Below are 25,761 nucleotides of genomic sequence, written 5' to 3' on the forward strand. Positions count from 1 at the left end.
GAGTGATTGATGGGTGATTAGGGGGGTGATTGGGTGCAAACAGGGGTCTGGGGGGTGGGCAGGGGGGGGGGTCTGATGGGTGCTGTGGGCGATCAGGGGGCAGATCAGTGTGTTTGGGTGCAGACTAGGGTGGCTGCAGCCTGCCCTGGTGGTCCCTCGGACACTGGGACCACCAGGGCAGGAGGCAGCCTGTATAATACACTTTGTAAACATTACAAAGTGTATTATACACTTTGTATGCGGCGATCGCGGGGTTAACATCCCGCCGGCGCTTCCGTATAGCCGGCGGGATGTTGCGGCGAGCGAGCGGTGACAGGCGCCGGCGGAGGATCGCGTCACGGATGACGCGATCGCTCCGCCCATGCCCTTAAATGGACCGCCGCCTCTGTGGGTGAGGCCGTCCTGCAGGGCTCCACTTCCCCGCCGCCCCTGTGTAGTGGGCGGTCGGGAAGTGGTTAAGACGTTACAGGCGCACATTAGTGCAGCCTGTAACGCAGCCCACCGCACAGCAATGAAAAATCAATGGGCTGTTCACAGTGCCCACGTTGCGTTACAATGTAACGCAGCACGTCAAGTTAAAGTGCTGCATGCTGTACGTCATATGTGGCTAAGCCGCGTTAGACTGTTTGCACATGCTCAGTAATGTTGGAGGAGGAGGTCTTCCCTCCTCGGCCAGCCACATGGCTAATAATTTTCACTGCAAGGTGTGACGTGCAGTGTTTACTTCCTGAAGCGCCGTCCTGTGCGGCGATTGGCTGGCGGGACCACGTGATGCGGATCACGTGGCCTCCGCATCCATAGCACAGAAAAGGCGCACCAAGAGCTGCATAACGTGGCTCTTGGTAGCGTCCTCCACCAACACCACCAGGCGTTGCGTTAGGGGCACGTTATGCGACCTATAACGTCCCCTAAAATGCAACGTCCTGGTGGGAAAGCAGCCTTAAGGATTCGGATCATTCGAATTGGATCATTGAAAAGATCCGGATCTTTGAACCGAATCATTTGCATCATTTTACTAGGGAAGCAGACTGGGGGTGAAATGACTAGCAGGACAGGACTTTCCCTGCACTGTACATTCTGTATGTTCCTGTTTCTTCCAGACCTACATCCACTGTGAAGCAAATCTTTCATTGTGATGACCCGGATGATTCGACTCACAAAAAAGATCCGGATCAAATGAAGATTTGTTCATGATCCTGGCATAGGAGTCCCACCACAAGTCACCACAGTGCAGTGAATATTAATTAGCCATGTGGCTAGTCACTGAGCATGTGCAAGTAGCCTAACGCAGCTAAAGCCTAGTATAACGCACAGCATGCTGCACTATCATTCAACGTGTAGCGTTACTATGTAGCACAACGTGGGCACTGTGAACAGCACATTGATTTTTCATTACTGTGAGTTGGGCTGCGTTACTGGCTGCTGTAACCCAGCCTAAAAGATAAGCAGCATAATAACCATCAAAGAAAAACATTTTGTTACAGCTTACAGACCTCCTAGAATAAATCTGCAGAGTGTATACTTTCTGTTTACATGGAAGCAGACAGAGGGGTAACCTTCTGTGTTTACATATTAGCTGTGTCTGTGGAATTTCTATGCAGACACAACTGAGTGATCAAATGACACTTGTGATTACTTACAGATGAGGGGGATTTAGACTGGCTGTTCTCTCTAAAAACACAGTGCATTTCTCTCTGTTTTCCTTGTGTCCTGTGCAAAAATGCAGGTCCACTTTAATAAGCAATATTTAAAACATATAAATATAATATAATCATGCAATAGATTTTGTTGTTTTCAGTGAATTACAGAGGGGTAAAGCCCTGTTGCAGAAAGGATAAAGCGACATCTTACAGGTAAATGCAGTCAGCTGCATGTTCAGACAGATACATTTTTTTGCTGACAGTTATCTCACTGAAAAGCTGCTGAGTCACTGGGCTTGATTTACTAAAGTGCCTCCAGTGATCCCTCAAGTTGCGATACCATTATTGATCCAGGAATTGCAACTGGATTTTTTTCATTATTTTTATTTTGTGCAATTTCTGGCAAGGATTTGCCATCCTCACTATTTTGTGAAACGCCCTTCAGGAGGCTGCAACATGTAACCAATTAATAGCCATTTAAAAAATGACAATAGGAAAAGTATGTGGATTCATTTTTATATTAATTTTTTTAAAAAGCTACCATAGACGACTGGGCGTATGACAACCCCTAACTTCTCCAGTTAAAATATATCCTCTTTACCACCTCCTCTGCCTCTCAGATCTCACATGTGCGCCTGCACCGCTTCACTACAGTCCTCAGCAGCGAGATCTGAGAGGCGGTAACAGGATAGGGTGTATCACCTGGCATCAATGACACCTGGCGTATAAGACGACCCGACTCTTCAGAAGATTTTCAAGGGTTAAAAAAGTAGTCTTATACGCCAGAATATACAGTAATTTAAGATAAAATGACAGACAATGCTTGCATTCTTATACCATCCGGAGGCATAACTGCAAACAATTTATAAAATGATCCACACCAGGCTTGCCAACATCACTTAAAGAGACTCTGTAACATCAAAAACCTCCCCTGGGGGGTACTCACCTCGGGTGGGGGGATGCCTCTGTCCCACGGGGGTCTCGCTGCAGCCCTCCGAACAGCCGGCGACAGACCCGACTGTAGCTTCAATATTTACCTTTGCTGGCTCCAGCGGGGGCGCTGTGGCTGCTTTTGGCACGGAAATACCCGATCTCCGTCGGGTCCACTCTACTGCGCAGGCGCCAGAAACTTGCGCCTGCACAGTAGAGCAGACCCGACGGCGATCGAGTATTTCCGCCTACTTCGGAGCCGACAGCCGTCAGAGCGCCTGCGCAGGAGATGGGAAGGTAAATATTGACGTCACCGCTGCACGGAGGGCTGCAGCGAGACCCCTGAGGGATGGAGGACGGCGTGGGAAGCCTCATTAGGATCCGGAGGCTTCCCCCACCCGAGGTGAGTACCCCCCAGGGGACGTTTTGTCGTTACAGTTCCTCTTTAAGTATCTCAACTGAGATCCATAGGCAACAATAAAGATGCCTTGGTAAATAAAAAGCAATGAGTCAAGAAACAGAATATTTCAAGATCAAATACAATCATGGAAGAATTAATTAGTACCCCTCTATAAATCCATACATACATATGCATAGGACCTGGTACCTGAACTTTGCAAATCCTCCAATAAACTGACTGCTTCAGATACTCAACCTTTGCATTACAGCATTGCCACTCTGGGGTCTTTGGGCCAGATCAATAGTGTCTAATGCCTAGTGCACACAATGAGATTTTCAGGCAAATTTCCTGCCAGATCAATTATTTTGAACATGTCCGATCTGATTTCGATCGATTTTCCATTCACAGAAAATCGATCGTTAACGGATCAGACATGTTGAAAATAATTGTTCTGGCAAGAAATCTGCCTGAAAATTTCATTGTACTAGGCATAAGACATAAAACTTAAGAGGTGTCTAGAAATCATTGCAGAACTGTCTCAGAAGTTTTAAGCAGGTGCACTTTATTTGAGCTAAGATGTACTGTTGCAGCTTCAACATAGAAAAAGAAGACTCATAATAGATCCACAAGTATGTAGCTAATTTCACAAGAGGGTTTTGAATGGAGCAATTGTTACCATTGTCAGATACATGTGTTTTTAAGAGTCTAACACTGATTATCGTACGAACAAACCCACCAGGATAGATTGGTCAACATGGAGGATAATCGTTCATTGGTGTTTTTGCATCATTGTGCTTTTATTTTTTTCACTAATACTCACGCAACATGAAGATTGATTGTTTCGGATGACGCCGGTCTAGCGTGTGTACAGAGCTTCTGTGCTCCTGTTATCTCAAACATATTCTATGTAATGAAACAATAGCCTCTGAGTTTGCAGTCTCTTTTGGCACCAAACATTAAAATCCTTCAGACTCTCCGTGTAAGTTTATTTTTAGCCTAAGATAAAGGCAGGTACTCAAAATTTGCAAGCAACATGTTTTATTTGGGGAATGGGGTACATTTTTACTCAAAATAATAATGTAAAGTGGTAAAGTAAACATGCTTTTTTCAGTTATGTGATAAGTGATTTATTGGGTGATAGTTCTGCTAAAAGCAGATGCCTGGACACATCTGTACAACCATACTCTTAAATTTAAATACATTCATATTTAGGATTCCTTGGGTTCATATATACATATCCACATTAACTACCTGAACTCTGCACACTGCCCTGTACATAGCTTCCACCACCAGGTACCCAACTTTCCCAATACAGCATCGGCACCCTGACACCCTCTGACTCTTTTCCGATCTCAAAACTTAAAGAGGAACTGAAGTGAAAATAACATAATGAATAAAGTTGCTTATTGTTTACAATATTCATATGTTTGTCCGTTGTAAAATATTTCCTTTCCCTGATTTACATTCTGAAATTTATTACTGGTGGCGACATGTTTAGTTTTGCCAGGTGATCTGTACAGTATGTTTGGTCATGATATCACACGGTGGGAGGGGTTTCACCACAATATCAGCCTTTCAAACCCCCTGATGATCTATTTGAGAAAAGGTAAAGATTTCTCATGGAAACGTGGGTATCAGATACTGATTGGAATGAAGTTCAATGCTTGGTTAAAGTTCCTCTTTAAGGGCTTTGTCATCTGCATATGTACTTCGACCTGCACATGGTTAAGCTTTGGCCCAGTGGTTGTCACTAGAACACTGGATATCATGGTAGTAGGAAGAGGCATTCTGCACATGACCAGGAGCAGTACACTGATTTGTGAAGAATTAGAGGTTCCCAGAGTCTACTGAAGATGTTTTGGGGTTTTGCTTTGATTGTGCCTTGAGCTGTAGTGATGGTTCTTGTGCAGTATGAGCTCATACAGGACAGGAATGCAGCTACAAAGAGAAAGAGGGTCCCAGCCAGCAGTAGGGGGGTAGAGGAGGACATGGGAAGCGTCTGGTCTATCCACAAATTTCCCTCTACTGAGGTATTTATCTTTTACTTTTTCCTCCTTACAGGTTTGCTATAAGCATTTTATTTAGAGCTATACTACAGTATAGTGAATACTAGAACAAAATGAAAAGCAACACAGTTTTCCAAGTGGAAGTTTCCATGTTGCTGCCAGCTGGCTGTGGAAAATAACTAACAAGACCTCCTGCTTTGTGCAGGTGATTAATCATGTAGTAAAATGAACTACCAGGGTAGCCTGGACTGAAATGAAGGAAGGATTCCAAGTTTAAAAAAAAAAAATAAGTGCCAATTTTGCACGCAGACAGTTTATAAAATGTATAGCTGGCTACATTGAAACAAAAGGAATTTTTAAAACAGACTTCAAAAACATTTGTACAGCACTAATAAATGTGTATAGCAAATGTTTAGAGAGTGGAATTTCACTTTGAGACATCGTTTTAGATGTACGTGGACAGTGACTGGACTTTATTGTGCTTTTTTCTTTCCACTTGGGGTTTGTTTTCTGTGTAAATCAGACCATGCTGTCCCATTTTGTTATGCTTTAGACCAAGACCATACAACCCTCACTACCGTGCTTGTTCCTGCTGAAGAGTTTGCTTTGCAGGTGTCATAATAAAAAGATGGGAGACATGTTCTCTGGATTCTCTCATTATCAGAACAGGAAACTCTACGAGGGTCTCTCAATGATAATGATTCAAGATGCTCTACGTAAATAATGCATGAAGCTTTTCAAGTTTGTGGGAAGCTACTGAAGTACTTTAATGAGGATGCAAGATGCTCTGCAGGTCTTCAGGAAGTGAGTGGATTACTTCATCAATGTGAAGTTTCAGCTTTGCCAGAGAAATGGAGCTGACAGGAAGATGTTGTCTATGAGCTCTGAGCTGTGGAGAGGATAAAAAGAAATACTTCAGAACGTGCATATAATTTACGCTCTGCTTTATTTTGAGTTAAACACAAGAGAATGCAGAGCTAATTTAAATAGACATATTAAAGTTTTAGTTGACACTTGTATTTGTTTCCTAATTAATGCAGAGTGGAATATACTGTATAATCATTTTCAATGCACAGAATTGTTTTTTTACCTGACTTGCTGGATTTGCAACTTGGTCTTGGACTGAACTGCAGACATCCAGACTACTCCCCAACCTCCACCAATTCTATCATCACAACCTACACAATGTCAACCTACACAATGTCTTTATAAAAAAAAAAAAGTTCAATAAAAGATCAGAAGGGGAGAGCTGGCTGGCACTTGGATAAATTCATGTGCTGCAGTGGGATATTACTTCTGTAAGTGCAAGGTGTTGTCCCATGTGCAGGCCAATGTGCTCAGGACCACAAAGACAGTCTTTCAATAAAGCATGTAGAAGAAGCAAGAATGTCCAGCAGTATTGGTCAAATTTATAGCAACAAATGCAAAGTTTATTTATATGCAAGGAAACTTGTGATCAATGTTGCTCAAATCAGCTACATGCCACGTGACAAGTTGTATACTTATTGCTGGAAATAAATTTGACCTTTAGCGCACCACAACCAGTGCTGGTCGTAATGGAAAAATCTACGCTTACGGATCATTACGCGTAATATTACGCAATTACGGTGTAGGAAATTATCTACGGTTCATCACTGTAATTACGTGTTAACTTACGCAGTTACGCGTAAGGATACCGTAATGTAGGCGCTTACGCTACGATGTTATGCGTAGTGCCGTAATACCCATTAATGCGTACTTTTTGACGCATACGGACGATGTGTACGCAATAGCCGTCAATGTGACAGCTATTGCATACACATCATTTGTATGCGTCAAAACGTACGCTTATATACTGAAGGGCGGGAGAAGATACTATTGGTTGCTTAGGATGTTGACTGATTGGCTACTCTTAGAAAAGGGGAGTTTTTACGTTAGTAATTACGCGTAAAATTACGCGTAAGTCTTCGTAAAATTACGCATACCTAGCAATTACGGTAGACAGCGTAATTATGATACCACTTTACTGCTTACGCGTAAATACTTGCGCGTAAGACCGTAAGTTACGCGTAGCGCTTACGCATAAATTTGCATTGAATTACGATGCGTAATTACGCTCATGCGTAATTTCGGCCCAGCACTGACCACAACAGTTAATGAGAATATTTAACAATAATTACAATAACATAAATCCATTACCAGTTTATCTCGCAGTTTTAACACCAGGTCAACAATCTCCACTTCTGATTTGTCCTTTATCCATGCGCTAATGTTCTATAGAAGAAGCAACAAAAACAAAACATACATTATTTGTAAAATGTGGCCATTTAACATATCAGCCCCAACTCAGTTTATTAGGTAAACAAGTGGCAGACATGACTTACTAAGCAAGTGCCAAATGCCAGATAAAACTCGGCTAAGGCGGCGATAACTAATGCCTCTGCTGAGAATCTAGCCTATGTACAGAAACCCCTGACTCCTCTCAACCGCTTGACTAGCAATCCGTCCTGGTGGATCACTTTGCACAAGCTATGGCTCAGAGCATAATTCTTCACATTTACCCTGCCTGCTGTATGATGTCACTTCTGAGCTGCTCTTCCTCCTCCTCCCCCCGCATAGAACAGAATACGATGTTTGCCTGCAATGTTGCCTGAAGGAATGGGTGTTGATCCCCATCGGGCAACATTTATTGAGCCTGTGTATGCGAACACACTGAATCCAGCGCTGAAGACTTGGGCGCAGCCGGCACCACCATAGGCCGTAATAGGAACTACGGCTATAGCAGGCACAGGGAGTAACTTCAGCGCCATCAGAAGACAGAGCTGAAGTTGCTTTTAAAACAATAATTCGGCAGCAATAGCTAGAAGTCGAATTATTTCATTCCCCCACTATCCATGGCGGCCTGGAGGGGGAATAGTAATTAACACGGCCCGGACTTGTGCGGCAGCAGGATCAGCCATATACTGGCTGTGTCCTGCGCCAAAGTCTCCAGCGCCGTTATCTCTTGCACGCTGTGTATGGGGCTTAAAGCTCTGTATGTGGAATTCCCTACACAATGCATGCAGCCTGGGATAATTATACAAAGAGCCATGGCCACTCCTCAGTACTACAATAAGGATAGTTTTGAGAAATCCTGGGAGAATAATCTTTCAAGGGTATACGTAGCATAGAGAATATCTAACTTATTTAAACCCTGGGACATAAACCAAACCTGTGAAAACAATACAAGTGTCCTTGCATTATGTATATGTATCTATCCTTTTCTCTCTCATGACACAACCAAAATGTTAGTACATGCGCTTATATCTCATTTGGACTATTGCAATATACTGCTTGATGGACTTCCAACTAACCGACTAGGACCGCTCCAATCTGTACTGAACTCTGCTGCTCGACTCATTCATCTCTCCTCTCGATCTTCCTCTGCTGATCCTCTCTGTCAAGCTCTTCACTGGCTACCAATCAACCAAAGGATCCAGTTCAAACTCTTAACCCTAACCTACAAAGCTCTCTACAATCTCTCTCCCCTGTACATCTCCTCACTAGTCTCCAGATACCAACCCAACCGCAATCTCAGATCTGCACACGAGCTTCTTTTATCCTCTTATTATTATTATTTTTGATTTATATAGCGCCAGCATCCTCCGTGGCGCTGTACATAATACAAAAAAATAATGGGGAACAAATATACATACGAAATACAAGACACTGTACAGTCATGACATTGAATAGAATAAATATAGATACATACATAGTTGATATGTAGTTGGTAGATGTACATATGTTAAAATAACAGCAGTATGAGAAACACTAGGAGGAGGTCCCTGCCCTTGCGGGCTTACAATCTAGAGGGTAGTGGGGAGGAAACAAAAGGGAAGGAAACGCAAGGATTAGTGGGTGAGCCAGTGTGCCTTCAGTGCTGCCTATAGCAAATTATAGGCTTGTCTGAACAGGTGTGTTTTCAGAGTACGTTTGAAGGTTTCCAGACTCGTGGCATGACGAACCGGCTGAGGGAGGGAGTTCCAAAGGAGAGGGACAGCCCGTGAGAAGTCTTGGATGCGAGAGTGAGAGGAGGTGACTAGGCTGGAGGACAGAAGGGTCTCCTGTGAGGAACGGAGGGTCCGGGCGGGGAGGTATCTGGAGATTAAAGAGGAAATGTATGTAGGCGATAGCTTGTGTAGAGCTTTGTATGCAAGTGTGAGAAGTTTAAACTGGATCCTTTGGGCAACTGGTAGCCAATGGAGGGATTGGCAGAGAGGGGCTGCCTCAGAGGATCTAGAAGAGAGGTCTTCTACAATTACCTCCTCACATTCACGGGTACAAGACTTCTCATGTGCCTCACCCCTCCTCTGGAATGCCCTTCCACAGCACATCAGCCACCTTTGAAATCTTTAAACGCTCCCTCAAAACCCACCTTTTCCAACAAGCATATTCTGTAGCTTAGGCCATGCACCCTTCAACCTCACATCTACATTTACTAAATAACCTAATCACGCACTGCCTGTACATATACTGTATACTTCCCCCACCTCTTGTTTCCACCCCATTCCTTTAGATTGTAAGCTCACAAGGGCAGGGCTCTCACCCTTTTGTGTCACGGAATGTTATTTTAATTGCTTGCACTGTTATACATTTTTGCATTTTAGTCATTGTTAAATTTGCTATTGTAATCACCCGTTCGGTATTTTTTACCAGTGTTCATATTTGATGTACCGGTATATCATTGTCTGTATCATTATGTATGCCTTGTTTATTTTCTTACAATGTACAGCGCCACGGAATATGTTGGTGCTTTATAAATAAATAATAATAATAATAATAATAATAATAATATGTCATGCCCGGAACTTGTTTTGCTAAAAAAATATCCATTTTGGAATGTGCTTATACCAAATCATTTGCAGAGTAGTAATGGAAGTCGGAACATCTCTGGGAAACCAACCGTAATTCTTGCATACAATGAGGAAGGCAAATGGACTGACTTTCTGTGCTCATATACTTTTCTGTGCTCATCAATGAGGACATTTAAAATATAAATGAGAGCAGGCAGGCCACAGAGACCAGGCTACTTCTTACAATTATAATAACTTATTGTATCTGTACTTGCATGTAACGTTTTAAGCACTTGTGATAAAATGTTTGCTTTCATCATTTTAGGGACTTGAAATCTGGGAAGGAGACGGTGTCAGAGCAATAGGGGATGCAGAGGCTGTGACCGCATAGGGGGGACCCCTGGACCAGAGGGACCCTATAGGTTATTAGCTTTGCATTGGTGCTATGCTGGTAAATAACACCTCTATACCTGCATTGGATAGTAGTAACCCTTAACCACCCTGGCGTTCTATTTAAATTGCCAGGGTGGCGGCGGCAGGGTTTTTTACACGTTATTATTTTTTCTTTTCATGCTGACAACTGAAAGTTGGCAGTATGATAGCCCTCTAGAGGGCACACAAGGTGCGCCCTTCTGATCGCTTTCGGCAATCATAAGTAACAAGAAATCCCACGGAGAGCGGGATTTCTTGTTAGGCTTACCCCGTCGCCATGGCGACGATCGGGCTGACGTCATGGTCATGGTCGTCATGGTCAGCCGACGTCCTGACGTCAGACGCCTCAGATCCAGCCCCGAAAGTGTTTAGTCCGGGCAGCGCAGGGCTCTGGCGGGAGGGCCTCTTCCGCTGCTGCGTGCGGGCGACTGCCGCTGAGCGGCGGCGATCGAAGGCCACACGCAGCTGGCAAAGTGCTAGCTGCGTGTGGCGCAGTTTGTTTGAAGCAAATCGGCCCAGCAGGGCCAGAGATATCAGACACGGCGGCTATGGACAAGCTGAGCTCGTCCATACCGCCAGGAAGGTTAACCTCCCTGGCGGTCTATTAAAACCGACAGGGGGCAGCGCAGCACTTGAATTTTTTTTTTTTTTTAAATCATGTAGCTAGCCTAGCGCTAGCTACATGATAGCTGCTGTGCAGCGGCATCCCCCCACCCCTTCCGATCGACTCTGGCGATCAGAGCAAACAGGAAATCACGTTCAGAACGGGATTTCCTATTTGGCTTCCCCCGTCGCCATGGCGACGATCGGGATGACATCACCGACGTCGTGACGTCAGAGGTAGTCCCGATCCACCCCACAGCGCTGCCTGGCACTGATTGGTCAGGCTGCGCACGGGGTCTGGAGGGGGCCCTCTAACACGGCGGGTAGAGGCGAATCGGTGGCGAGCGGCGGCGATCGAGTTATGCACGCAGCTAGCAAAGTGCTAGCTGCGTGCAACCAAAAAAAAAGTGTACAAATCATCCCAACAGGGTTTGAGCAATCCTCCGCGGCGGCTTAGCCTGTGCTCAGCATGGGCTTACCGCCAGGGAGGTTAACAAATGGTTTACTTACTCTAAATACACCTCTGTGACACTGCAGCTGTACTTGATAGGTTTTGGGTCTCAACATCAATTAAGTACTTGGGCCCCAAGTAAAACTTGTACTTGGGCCCCAAGCTTTTTAGTTATGCCACTGTAAGGAGAATTCTGAGTGCACGAAAATCTAGATTTCTAGATCTAGAACAGCAACAAAGAGTGGATCCTGAAGTTCTGCAAGATCCCTTTGTTATATGAGGTTTCAGGTAAAGGAAGCAGCAACTTGCAAACAATCATGTGATCACATCACCTAAGCAGAGTAGCTTGGGGTGTTTTATTTATAGAATACTAGATCAGGGAACCTTTAAAAGGTTGCAGTTTATTTAATTGTGTCAGCATACAGTGTTCATATTTGGTAGAAACAGAGATTTATATATTTGATAACCGTACATAGATTATTTCCCCACCCCATGGCATACTGTGAATAACATCCCCATTCCCCATAACCCCCATTCTTCCTCAGATTCTCACTAGATCCACTTGATTATTCAGTGATGTCATCTCTCAGGGTCACCTGGCTGGGGTCCTGATGTGTTCTTGAGTAGGACTGCTGTATCTCCCACAATAACTTCTGGAAGGGGGCATGATACATGCACAACTCACTACTTCACTAGTCGCCTATTGTAGGAGGTCATGGCTGCTACAGCCACCAACCTTTTTCTACCATTCCCTTATGTGAAGCATATCTATGGCAGGAGGGAAGTTTTCATGATTTGCCTCAGTGGGCTATGAGGGGCATTCTCAGCCACCCCTCTACACATAGAGTGTTAGTGTGTAGTAAGTGCTTGTTACCATTCTCAAAGAGTATTCAGGAAGATCTTAGCAGCTGCAAAGGCATTGGAACTATCAGTGTGTCACCCACTGTGGAGAAAAAAAGTCACAACTGGTTTCACCCAATATGAAGGGAATGGCATAATAGGTCAGCAAAAGACAAATCTGCCTCTGACAGTCTGCCTATGGCAGGCAATGAATTATGTGTGACGTGTGCTTTCACATGCTAGGTACTGGAGAGAAATGTACTGTGACACTCACTGCTTCACAGATGACATTGAGATGCGCGGTTTCTAGTTTTTCTCTCATCTCTCGCTGCCTCTGACGATACCAACCATCAAAATGGGGAGACTTCAAGAAGCGTCTGCCAGAACAAAGAGAAGTAAAAGGTAGTGTGGAGCTTTTGGGATGATTAGACTGCAAGCCTGTAAAAATAAAAAAATACTTCCCTTACATAAGCAAAAAAAAAATGAAATTTCCAGCAGCAAAGCATGCAGGGAGTACAAAGTGAACATACTATAGTAATACCTTTATAATCCATTCCTGAAAGTCCTTGTTCACAGATGCAGCCTCCAGTGTGATATCCTGATGCATCCAATGCATCTAATCTACTGCCATCACACAACTGCAGATTTTTTTTTTTTTACATAGAATGTTTTAAATTATGCATAAAACAGTTTTGTGTTGTTATTGAGTAGTAAAGAAGCAAAATACCTGCTACACTAGTTCACAGATCCTGAGCAATTGACAGTTGCCTGCTCACCCCTAGTCAGTAAGCAACATTCCTCCTTTAGTCACATGAGCATACAGTGGGAGGAGTGAGTGCACACAGTCGCTGGTACACAGCCTATCGTGGATGCCAGACTCTAATAGAGGGGTGTGACTTTAGACTGATTGGGATAAGTAGTGAGCAGGCATCAGAGGCAGCTGAGGTGGAAACGTGGAGCTAAGAACTTGAACAGTAGATTTTTTTTCCAATAACTACATGTTTAAACAAACTTTACATGCGTAATTAATGTAAATTAATGTTCTGTTAACTGCATAAAAGGACTGTACAGAACCCAGGCTTTCACAAACTCGATTTTTAAAAAATGTAATTAATCATTTATGACCTCCAGTGATTTCCTATGATGAGATGCCTCAGTAAATAAAGCCTTACATAAGATCATTTTTTATGCAATTGCAAACAAATCAAAATAAGGAAGAAATCAAGTCATTTGACTCCCTGCAACAGACACTTCTCCACTGTCCATGCAGAGCTCTAGCAAGCAGCCAGCCAATGCACAAGAAAAGCTGACAGGCAATATATTCACCACTTGTGCTGCCCATGTTCAACAAACCTAAGTGAGCTACGTTATAAAAGTTTTGCAACCAGGTGCCTCAAACGCTGGCTTGATTTTCTTCTGGCACTGTATGCGGCCTGAGGAAGTGGGCTGAGACCCACAAAACGCATTGCAAAGTGCATATTGAAGTATGTTACAAATTATTTAAACTTGTCATCATTGAGGTAAGCCACTTCAAACTTGTTTCTTTAGTTGCTTTTAACAGTTTTATCATACGATGGGCGCCTCTTTCTCCCCCTTTGTGTTACCAACCCTCCTTCAAGAGGGGTATTCTATTTTTCCAGGTGGCCTAACCCCACCTTTGCAACCATCTAGAACTTTTTTAATAAGAGAGCGACCACATCCAGCCTGGCTGTTACCTGAGTGGAGTCAGATTTATGCATCTCCAATTTGTGAGTACATTTTATTGACTCTACAGCACTCTCTTATTGTCATGATTTACTGCACCATGGGGGGTCTTGGTGTCTCTGTGTTTTTTTGGGTTTCAGGGTGTTCCTCCCCTTTTTTTCACCCTTCTTATGCATGTAGTATGATAGCTTTCCTGCACAATCTGTTCATAGTATTCAAAATCTCTTGGCCCTCATGCTACTGTACATGGAGGTAGAACAATTGACTGATGATTGCCCAATCAAAATCAGATGTGTGTACCAGGCTTTAGAGCTTCTTTATTCTTCCGAGTGGTCCCAATGGATTTAAACTATGGGAGACAGTATGGAAGATCATGGATTGAGGTCCTGTTTACAGTTGCTGAAATCTATTGTCATATCTTTATATGTAATAACTTAACCTCAATTTCCCAGGTTAACAGAGGTGACTCATACACATTACATTTTAAAGTTAAACCATTACCATGTGTCTATCACACTCACCTGTACAGCCCCATCCAGTCTCCCTTCACTGTGGAGGTGAACTGTGGTCCTACGTGTTCCAGCGTCTTCATAAGTTCTTCTTGCTGGAATGGTCTCACTTGTGGAGGATTCTGTGCAGAGTTTTTATTAGATTAATGATATGGTGTATTTAGTATGGATGCATCAGACAGTATTCTATACTATGAATATATAAACAGTATATTATGTTTTTTAGGAACTGCCGAAACATTTAAAAAAATAATTAGAAGTGGATATACATAAATCAGTCTAAATACATACAGTGGCTTGCAAAAGTATTCGGCCCCCTTGAAGTTTTCCACATTTTGTCACATTACTGCCACAAACATGAATCAATTTTATTGGAATTCCACGTGAAAGACCAATACAAAGTGGTGTACACGTGAGAAGTGGAACTAAAATCATACATGATTCCAAACATTTTTTACAAATCAATAACTGTAAAGTGGGGTGTGCGTAATTATTTAGCCCCCTTTGGTCTGAGTGCAGTCAGTTGCCCATAGACATTGCCGGATGAGTGCTAATGACTAAATAGAGTGCACCTGTGTGTAATCTAATGTCATTACAAATACAGCTGCTCTGTGATGACTTCAGAGGTTGTCTAAGAGAAAATTGGGAGCAACAACACCATGAAGTCCAAAGAACACACCAGACAGGTCAGGGATAAAATTATTGAGAAATTTAAAGCAGGCTTAGGCTACAAAAAGATTTCCAAAGCCTTGAACATCCCACGGAGCACTGTTCAAACGATCATTCAGAAATGGAAGGAGTATGGCACAACTGTAAACCTACCAAGACAAGGCCATCCACCTAAACTCACAGGCCGAACAAGGAGAGCGCTGATCAGAAATGCAGTCAAGAGGCTCATGGTGACTCTGGATGAACTGCAGAGATCTACAGCTCAGGTGGGGGAATCTGTCCATAGGACAACTATTAGTCGTGCACTGCACAAAGTTGGCCTTTATGGAAGAGTAGCAAGAAGAAAGCCATTGTTAACAGAAAAGCATAAGAAGTCCCATTTGCAGTTTGCTACAAGCCATGTGGGGGACACAGCAAACATGTGGAAGAAGGTACTCTGGTCAGATGAGATCAAAACAGAACTTTTTGGCCAAAATGCAAAACGCTATGTGTGGCGGAAAAATAACACTGCACATCACTCTGAACACACCATCCCCACTGTCAAATAAAGTGGTGGCAGCATCATGCTCTGGGGGTGCTTCTCTTCAGCAGGGACAGGGAAGCTGGTCAGAGTTGATGGGGAGATGGATGGAGCCAAATACAGGGCAATCTTGGAAGAAAACCTCTTGGAGTCTGCAAAAGACTTGAGACTGTGGCGGAGGTTCACCTTCCAGCAGGACAACGACCCTAAACATAAAGCCAGGGCAACAATGGAATGGTTTAAAACAAAACATATCCATGTGTTAGAATGGCCCAGTCAAAGTCCAGATCTAAATTCAATTGAAAATCTGTGGCAACATCTGAAAACTGCTGTTCACAAACGCTGTCCATCTAATCTGACTGAGCTTGAGCTGTTTTGCAAAGAAGAATGGGCAAGGATTTCAGTCTCTAGATGTGCAAAGCTGGTAGAGACATACCCTAAAAGACTGTCAGCTGTAATTGCAGCAAAAGGTGGTTCTACAAAGTATTGACTCGGGGGCTGAATAATTACGCACACCCCACTTTGCAGTTATTTATTTGTAAAAAATGTTTGGAATCATGTATGATTTTAGTTCCACTTCTCACGTGTGTACCACTTTGTATTGGTCTTTCCAGGGGCGTAGCAATAGGGGTTGCAGAGGTTGCGACCGCATCGGGGCCCTTGGGCCCCGAAGGGCACTCCCTCAATTGCAGTATTCGCTCTCTATTGGTCCTGTGCTCATATTAATCACTTCTATAGATACTTTGAATAGTAGTAATCATTAACAAATTGTTCCCCATCCTCTTCTTGCACCTCTGACACTGTAGTTGCCATTGGCAGGTTTTGGTGCGCCGTATCAATTGTTATGTATAGAGTGCTTGGGGGGGCTCCATGTAAAACTTGCATCGGGGCCCACAGCTCCTTAGCTACGCCACTGGGTCTTTCACTTGGAATTCCAATAAAATTGATTCATGTTTGTGGCAGTAATGTGACAAAATGTGGAAAACTTCAAGGGGGCCGAATACTTTTGCAAGCCACTGTATATTACCTACTGTGTATTCCTCTTTATCAATAGTTTAAACATACAATTATCTTAGCATGCACTATGAGAATGATTTGAAATTAAGATGCAGGCTCATCACCATCATTTAGGCTTGGTTTACACAAAAAGTTGTCCAGTCCTGTCAGTTTTTAACAGTTGGCATCAGTATTGTATGCGTTTCTATGGATGTGTTCACACATAAAATGTCTACATTTCTGGTCCGTTCGGGTAAAACTGATAGAGAACTGATGCAAAACTGACAGGACAGAACAGTACTGGACTAGACAGGAAATATACAGATTTATGTGTAAACCAAGCCTTACTGCTGAGTTCTTAATGAAGATCCAACTTGAGAGAGATGGGCACTCTCACAGAGTGTAGATTCGTGGTGCCCAATAGGTCGATCGCGATCTACCGGTAGGTCGCGACTGCCTGCAGAGTACATTGCGGTCGCATCCTGTCATAATCTGAAGTCTAACTTTTCACTTAGTTGTGTAACTAAAAAGTGGACACAACTGCGTCAGTGGGCTCAGGCTGCCTGTAAGACTACGCCTTGTTTCCATCTATGCGTTTCTGTCTGCTTTTCAGCAACATATATCAATCTGTAACATCAGGGGCGTAGCAATAGGGGTTGCAGAGGTTGCGACTGCATCGGGGCCCTTGGGCCAGAGGGGCCCTCCCTCAACTACAGTTTTATCTCTCTATTGCTCCTGTGCTCATAATAATTTCTTCTATAGATACTTTGAATAGTGGTAATCACTAACAGACCGTTCCCCATCCCCTTCTTGCACCTCTGACACTGTAGTTGCCATTGGCAGGCTTTGGTGCGCCATATCAATTGCTAGGTATAGAGTGCTTGGAGGGCCCCAATGTAAAACTTGCATCGGGGCCCACAGTTCCTTAGCTACGCCACTGTGTAACATTGATGTGCTTATAAAAAGTGGACAGAAGCGAACGAGCGCCTCTTCCCCTCCAGGCTGCCTGTAAGCTGTGTGTCTCCTCCCCTCCAGGCAAGTGCACAGCAATGTGGGCAAATAGCTTCAGGAGGATTCTGAAGCTATTTGCTATGTTTGAAGGAGGGACAAGCATTGTGGACTGCCTAACTGCTGGTATAGGAAGGGGGGGATTCATGACACTTTGTAGGAGAGAAGGCTTCTGCAGCTATTCAGTAGGCTTGGAGAGGGGGGGGGGGGGGAGATTTTTGTGACCTTGTTGACTGCTTATGTATGCTGGGGGGGGGAGGGTCTCTCGAGCCGAAAAGGTTGGGCACCCCTGGTGTATATCATTCAAAATGATCCCATTGTGCCAATACTGCTCACAACAGCCTTGGGATTTCCCACACAGGAAGTATACAATCTAGGGGCACTCTGTCATGTGCATTATCATTTAGTTAATAAAACTCAAATTGTCTTTCAAACAATAGACTCCACTTTTAAAAGTCTAATTATACCTCCAACATGCAGCTCATTTAAAACTGGTGCCTGATTTAAATAATATCCACATTAATTAATTAATGAAAAAATGTGCTACAATATATTTGCAGTAGAGAGTTTTTTGGCTCAAGCCAAACTCCAGGAAAAAAAGAAAGTTTCTTGTGCTCGAAATGTTCTTTCCTGACAGCCTTGTCAGTGTGTCCTGACAGAAAGTGTGCATGTGGTTGAAGTAAGAGTTCCAATCAAGATTATTTCCATCCCTCTTTCCGTGTCTCCAGGGCCAATAGAGATCATGTACAGGCCAGAAGATCAATGTAAGTCAGGTCAGAAAGTGAAGGAAAATATACCAAACAAGGATACAACAGTGAAAATTCCAAATAAACTAAGATCTTTTTAGACTATCCACAACTAAATATTTATTCCAGGCTTTAAAGAGAACCTGTAACAAAAAAAAGTTCCCCTGGGGGGTACTCACCTCGGGAGGGGGAAGCCTCAGGGTCCCAATGAGGCTTCCCCCTTCCCTGTAGCTGCAGGCAATCCAGCGCTGGCTCCCCCAAAGTGCCCCGGAATCCTCCTTCGACAAGACTGATAAGCGCGGATTTATTTACCTTTCCTGGCTCCAGCAGGGGCGCTGTTGTGGCTTTCCGCACGGAGATAGGCGAAAATAGCTGCCAACGTGGGACTGAGGAGGACGGGGGAAGCCTCAATAGGATCCGGAGGCTTCCCCCACCCGAGGTGAGTACCCCCCAGGGGAGGATTTTTTCGTTACAGGTTTTCTTTAAAGAGAACCTAAAGTGGAATAAAGCTGGCCAGTTTAACTTACCTAAGGTTTCTTCCAGCCCCTGCAGTCCTCCTGGTCCATTGCTGTCTTTCCACTCTTCTCCATTAATCTACTGTGCCTCTCCAAAAGCTGGCCGACTGGGCCAATAGTGGGCTACTGCGCATGCGCAGCCCTGGCCACCGCACCTCCTTGATCGGGCTCTCATAGCCCAGAGTGTTCGCTGCATGCATAGTAGAAATTTTTACAAATTGTGCAAGTGCAGAACGCTTCTGGCGTGATCAGGAGGTGTGGCCTGGGGCCATGCATGCAACTTTCACAGGAGCACAGTGGCTGTAGCAGGATTACAGCAAGGGACCAAGAGGACTGCAGGGGGCTGGAAAAAGCCCTAGATAATTTAAATTGGGCCCATTTCACCTTAACAAGACAAGACACACTCAGTAGGTATTAGTCTTGCCCAAGATCTCCTTATTGAATAGGTGCTGGCTACTGCACCTTAAAGAGAAACCGTAACCAAGAATTGAACTTTATACCAATCAGTAGCTGATACCCCCTTCCCATGAGAAATCTATTCCTTTTCACAAACAGATCATCAGGGGGCTCTGTATGGCTGATATTGTGGTGAAACCCCTCCCACAGTGTGATGTGAGGACCATGGTTCTGACATCACACTGTGGGAGCCTTGTTGCATTGTGAGAAATAGCCACTGTTTACAGTTGTTTCCAACTGCCAAAAAAGCAAGCAGCATCTCCTTCCACTTAAATCACCTGCCAGCAGTAAAAATGTGATAAATGTCAGAATGTAAACAGGGAAAGGAAATATTTTACATTGGGCAAACACTGACTAAATAATTTATACATAATTATTGTAAAAGTGAAGCACTTTTTTATTACATTATTTTCACCGGAGTTCCTCTTTAAATATGTGTGAAGGTGCCCATCAATGATACAATCATGATTGTACAATCTTACCAAATCTATGTTGTAGAAAGGTAAACTGAAAGCGAATATACTTTGGATGAATACTTTAAGTAGTCCCTCATATTACATAGACGTGGTAAGATTGTGAAATCGCAATTGAATCATTCATGGGCCCCTTTAGTATAATAAAATGATACAGAACATTTACTACTGAACGCAAGCTTCTTACCTTCCAGGGTGTTATGGAACTGTGATGTGGCATCAGGCTGCCCATGTACCGCTCCTGAGAGGAAATAAACGATGTTAAAATGATAGTAAAAGATCAAGTTGCAAAAAAAAAGACTGAATCTTACCAATGGAAGCATAAAGCTCTGTGTCAGTTCAAATAGATGTTTCCTGAGCAACAAACTGAGTGTGGAAGATGGGAGTTTCTTCTGAATACCCTGTAGAAGAAAGGCTACATACTGTTATTTCTTCTTCAGACACTACTAGAGTATAACACCTCTTTAGGCACAGTAGGTTCAAGTAAAAGGAATCATTACATATATTCATACTTAAGTAAACCTGAGATGTCAGTAAAGAAAGATTTGATATTTACCCGGGGCTTCTTCCAGCCCCATAAGCATGGCTAAGTACCTCGCCGTACTCCTTAGACTCTAAGTCTTAGAGTCTCCATTCTCCTGCTAGCGGTCCCGGTAACTGGCTCAGCGGTGCCAGTCGGGCTCTTCTGCCCATGCGCAGATGGACAGAAAGAATGTTAAAATGGGAGATCGCAGGAAAATCACATAGTACTGCATTTGTATGCAAATTTCTTGCATTGCCATTGATTTAGCTCAATTGCAAATGCAGAAAAAATGCTGCACGCGCTACATATGCAATTGGGTGAAAATGTAATCGCACCACTGTTAAAAGGGCACCACAATTACTATGTTAATCCATGTGTGTTTGCGATTGGCAAAATGCATGGCCTACATGCAAAAACTGCACCAGGAAATTTGGACAAAACCGTCTCACAAGACAAAATCCCAGAGCTCATCAGAATGGCAAAGCAGATGAAATCTGGGCCATACATACATACATTTCAGCTCTCTTTCTGCAACTGCCACAATGTGTTCTCCTAAAAGATAATTCTGTAGCTGCAATTAACCAACATCTCTATTCACTAATTAAAAAAATAATAATAATACAAAAAAAAAATCTGTTTTCCATCGCATTACCTTTAACAACTGCTTGATCAGTGTCTTATCTTTGTGAAGAAATGGCTTGTAGGAAGTGAACATTCCTAGAATGAATAAAATATAAAAACATCTATATAAAGGATCCATATGCAAAATTGCTGGGCTTCTTTTTAATACTTTTTTGTCTGAATGGACTTGTGTAATAATATTCAGAAGTAATGGCAGCCTCTAGCAGATGTTGGAAAGAACACACATTTTCATCACTAGACAAATATTGTTTTTTAGTACCTAACCCCTGGTTTGCAATTTACTGAATTGTCTTGGCAGGGTCAGCACAAATTTCGCTCAGAGATTATTTTTAAAATTAGAAATTCTTGGGGACCATCATTTCTACATGACAGATATGTCTCATGAAACCAAAACAACCATTTGTTACCTTGCTATCCGTAGTACCAGAAAATAAATTGACACAGAAGCACATGCTACTGTTCACAGAAATTTCTACTCCCTAAAGATGCCCAGAGTTGGGGTAGCAGTTAGAGTTGGCTGCAGAAAGACAGCTATATGCCAGGCATTCCATGTACATATAAACTATTGTGAAGGACTTCAACTACTTACCAGCAGGTGGCCATCTCCAACCTTTGACTTAGTACTATAATTTTTTGTGTTACCCATGGCCGGTGTTGTGCTGTGTTACCTATGGCCGGGGCTGAATAGGCCTGTATGCTCCCCCAGTTATTATATATATTAATTATTTAGCAAGTGGCCTATTCAAAGACAGTCTGAAGTGAATACATTTTTTTTCTTTTTATTGCTCACTTAGGTTAAGTAGTAAGAGCAAAGCTGATTCGCCCCAGCAACACGGTAGAACGAGGTATTTATCACCCAAAAGCGTGGGGCAAAATTCCACGCCTTTCCAGGTCGAGGATTTTGCTGCCCGGGGAGGCAGAGCTTTGTGATGTAGCTTTGCCTCCAGTTCGGTCAATCTCCGCCTCTCTCCGTGAAAGAAGACTGAGTGGGGCAGGGAGAGCTGGGGATTGACTGGAGCAGAGGCAGAGCTACTGTGCAAAGCGCTGCCTCCTCCAGGAAGCGATCCCTGAATTTTGCCCCAGGGATTTAAGGGGGGGGGGGGGTAAATACATCATTCTGCCACGCTGTTTCTGCAAATCAGCTTTGCTCTGCTTAACTTAAGTGGGCAATAAAAAGAGAACATTTAATTTGCTTCAGACTCTCTTTAAAGTGGAACCGAACTCTAGAACAGCAGACAAAGAAAAGGAGCGTGTTTATTTAGTAGGAAGAAGGAAAGGGCAGCCCAAGTTGTGAGCAAGCTTGCTAATACACAGTGCATCCAGAAAGTATTAAAGGCACGTCACTTTTTCCACATTTTATGTTACAGCCTTATTACAAAATTAATAAAAGTCATTTTTCCTCAGAATTCTACACACAACACCTCATAATGATGACGTGAGAAAAGTTTACTTGAGGCTTTGGCAAGTTTCTTAAAAAAAGAGAGAGAGAAATCACATGTACATAAGTATTCACAGCCTTTGCTCAATACATTGCTGATGCACCTTTTGCAGCAATTACAGCCTTCAAAGAATAATAAGCCACATTGTTGGCATGCATTTTTAAAGTGCTACTGAGATGCACTGGGTGCTAAAAAATGGTGCTTGGTTCATTTCAAGGACCTGTCCAAAAGTTAAGCTTTGCCAGATTATCTGGGTAGCTTGTGCCGGGTGCTGCTAGATACTAGACAATTAGGCTTCTGTTCCTTTTCCCTGGCCCTGATCCGTCTGTCTGTTTTGCCTGCTTTCTGATTCACTGCTATTGCCTTATGACCCTGCTCTTTATCTTCTGATTGTTGTACCCAGCATCTTTGTATACTTGCTGTATATACTTGAGCTTGCTGTTAATTCGTTAGTAAGGATTGTATTATTTGCTGGGTTTTGTGGTTCTGTTGATGTTTGTAATGTTCTCATTTGTAAACTGTGCATTAAACTTTAACATTTGTTATTTCACTATAAACTGGTGTCTGGTCTACAGTACACTACTGCAAACATAGTCATCCATTTAGCAGTCTGCACACACCGTGACACCACGAGTACATCTGCTAGTGCCATAATATGATTTCTCATGTGCTCACAAGTTAAGCAATCATTAGCATATGGCTATTCTCAAAGCTGATACGACTGAAATGTAAGTTATTGCTTACTATTCTTCAATCCACAAAGTAAAAAACTGTTTAGGTCTATTAAGCATATTGCTGCATTTCACAAAATGAATGCCTTACCGGTCTTGGTATCCAGTGTCTTAAGTTTGGTTATCTTCTTTAATTTCACTTGTTTTGGAATATCCCCTACAGAAAAAGTAGGTTATAGCATTTTGATTCACAATGGGGTTGATCAAAGCCTTTACTCTTTTAAAAGTGATACCTATGACAGAATTATGCCCTGAAGGAAATTACGCAGGATAAATTGGACAAACTGTGTAAACGTATAAACAGACAGGAACAAACAGGAACACTATTAACGCTCAGGACACTCTTGACTATGGGACGTGAACAGGGCTGCGCAGGCACAGTGGCCCACCGACTCTCAGTCAGCCCATTTATTAATGAGAGCTAGGTTGTACAGTGCCTCCTGCCTTAATGTGCATGTGCAGGGTCGCAGCCCTGCACGTGCGTATACACAACCACACGCATGCTCACTCGTGCACACAACTGCGTCCCTGAGCAGTATGGTAACAGTTTGCACAGACACAGGTGGATATAGACACCTGCTATTTTATTAGGTAGGATGATGCAGCCATACATCAGCTTTATCACTTACCAGACACTCTGGGTTCTCCAACACGTAAAATGTGTGGCCAGTGCTGCAGAGTTTTTATGAAGAATGGATTGGTCACTCCTAGCAGTAAGCTAGGCCTAAAAATAAATAAATAAATAAAGCAGGAAAAGTTACCGGTACTTGTATTTTCTGTTCACTTGAAGTGCAATAAACAGTTTCCCATTTTGTCTACTCCTACACAAAATAAACAGAGCATATTTGAGATTAAAATAAAAAGCGCAAATCTTTTATTTAAACCATAATGTCCTTTTCTCACAGCCAAACAGAAACTGAAAATAGCTTTAAAGCAGTTTCATAAACTGAGGAGTCGGATGATTTTTGTACCGACTCCACAGCCCTGCTGCCATGGACTAGCAAGAAAATAGAATTAACAAACATTTATCTGACTGTGCAAGTAACAAGAGAGTGCTCAAAAGCTAATTATTTATTTTTACTGGTAGTTGAATTAACCAAATTTTACATCACATTGATTTGGCTGCTGAGCACATTCCAGAGTTCAAATGTAAGCCCTGATAGTAAAAATAAGAATATGAGACACCAGGGCAGTTCTATATAACATTGCTACTATACACACAATTATTATCTCTTGGGTTTATTTTCAGTTCAGGCTTGCTTTAACCCTTGTTGGACTGGACTGCTCTGGCCCCTTAAGGACCAGAGCTGTCCTTTCTCTGGTTGGCTCATTGTAATCACAGGGTCAGGAGCCAATGAAATTTGCTTGTGACCGAGATGTGGACACTCTGCTGTCACTAAGACAGCAGAGCGAGCAGGAATAGTGAAAGAACAGCTGCGCAAACAGCATGAGTGCGTGGCGGTGAATAGTTGAGATATATACGTCCTGTCAGAGCTCCACAGCCACCAGCAGGATGTAGATTCCAACCACGTCAGTCCAGAAGCGGTTAAGCACTTAAGATTATTATTTTTTCTAACAAAGCCTCAAAGTCTGCTGTCTGCAAGCAGTCACTCACGGAGCTTGTGTTCTTGTGGTATATTCTTTAAATTCACTGTCATGGATAGTGAAGTATGGACGGAAGTCTGAGCAGAATTTTAAAGGTGAAATACATCTGAAAAATAGAAAAAAGAAGACAAAAAAACAATACAGCTTTACATTTCAGCATTAAATATTTACATCACAAGCAAATTGGCTATATATGAGATACAGTTATGTAAGACTGAGGATGATAAAGAAATATATGGCTGCACCACTGCTTAAAGTATACGTCCGAGGTGAAAAGAAACGAGATCTACTTATCTGGGGCTTCCTCCAGCCCCAGCAGCCGATCTGTCACTCACCGCAGCTCCAGTGTCCCGGGATCCACTCTGTTGGAGATGCCGATCTTGTCAGGTCGGGATCTTCTGCGCCTGCGTGAGCGTGCAGCCGCAGTGCTTGTGATCGCGTTCATGTGGCCTGGAGTGTTCTGCGCAGGTGCAGAAGTGCTGTGCCTGTGCAAAACACTCCAGGCCACGTAAGCACAATCGGCTGCCAGGGGCTGGAGGAAGCCCCAGGTAAGTAGATCTCATTTTTTTTTTTCACCTCGGACATATCCTTTAAAATTATCGCCAATGCATTTAACCACTTCTGTACCAGCAGTCTCTGCCCCCTTAAGGACCAGAGACTGCTGGTACTGTAAAACGCTGTCTTCCAACGAACCGCCGCACATACTCACCGTCCCGGTGACGACGCTGTCCCATCGCCACAGGCTCCTCTCTCTGTCGTCTCTATAACGGCTGAGCAATGTCAGCTGGTCATGAGCCGTTTTCATTGGCTCCTGAAGCTGTCTATCAATGTGAGCCAATGTGATTGGCTCTCCTTGATCATGCGGTTAGGAGCCAATGATAGCGGCTCCTGACCTGCTCACAGAGCTCTGCCATCTTATAGACGGCAGAGCGAGCGAATTGCGGCAGGTGCAGAGCAGTGAGATTGGTGGTAATGGCGGGCATGCGGACTACCGAAGCAGTAGAATCTACATCCAGTCAGAGCCGCAGCACCACCTGCTGGACGTAGATTCGTACTGCTTCGGTCCGGAAGGAGTTAAAGGCTAAGTTCAGGGACTTTCATTTATATGTTAA

The 25,761-nt window shown here is 43.3% G+C and overlaps 1 protein-coding gene across 2 annotated transcripts in view; it reads right to left on the minus strand.

Moving 5' to 3' along the window:
• Positions 1–3,991: 3,991 nt before the first annotated feature.
• DENND6B (DENN domain containing 6B) overlaps positions 3,992–25,761 on the minus strand; it is a 56,603-nt gene continuing 34,833 nt past the window's right edge. Inside the window, exons 11-20 of one of the 2 annotated variants that reach the window (XM_068275914.1) lie at positions 24,660–24,755; positions 23,674–23,768; positions 23,136–23,201; positions 20,885–20,949; positions 20,021–20,110; positions 19,897–19,950; positions 14,339–14,448; positions 12,388–12,490; positions 7,155–7,229; positions 3,992–5,865 (exon numbers count right to left, since the gene is read on the minus strand). In XM_068275914.1, coding sequence (XP_068132015.1) covers positions 5,743–5,865; positions 7,155–7,229; positions 12,388–12,490; positions 14,339–14,448; positions 19,897–19,950; positions 20,021–20,110; positions 20,885–20,949; positions 23,136–23,201; positions 23,674–23,768; positions 24,660–24,755 — 877 coding nt within the window. In that variant the 3' untranslated portion in view covers positions 3,992–5,742. Of the gene's footprint in view, positions 5,866–7,154; positions 7,230–12,387; positions 12,552–14,338; positions 14,449–19,896; positions 19,951–20,020; positions 20,111–20,884; positions 20,950–23,135; positions 23,202–23,673; positions 23,769–24,659; positions 24,756–25,761 lie in introns of those variants that run through there. The other variant, XM_068275915.1, reaches the window with a different exon arrangement.

This window comes from Hyperolius riggenbachi, chromosome 3 (genome assembly GCF_040937935.1).
Source record: "Hyperolius riggenbachi isolate aHypRig1 chromosome 3, aHypRig1.pri, whole genome shotgun sequence".
NCBI classification, from domain to species: Eukaryota; Metazoa; Chordata; class Amphibia; order Anura; family Hyperoliidae; genus Hyperolius; species Hyperolius riggenbachi.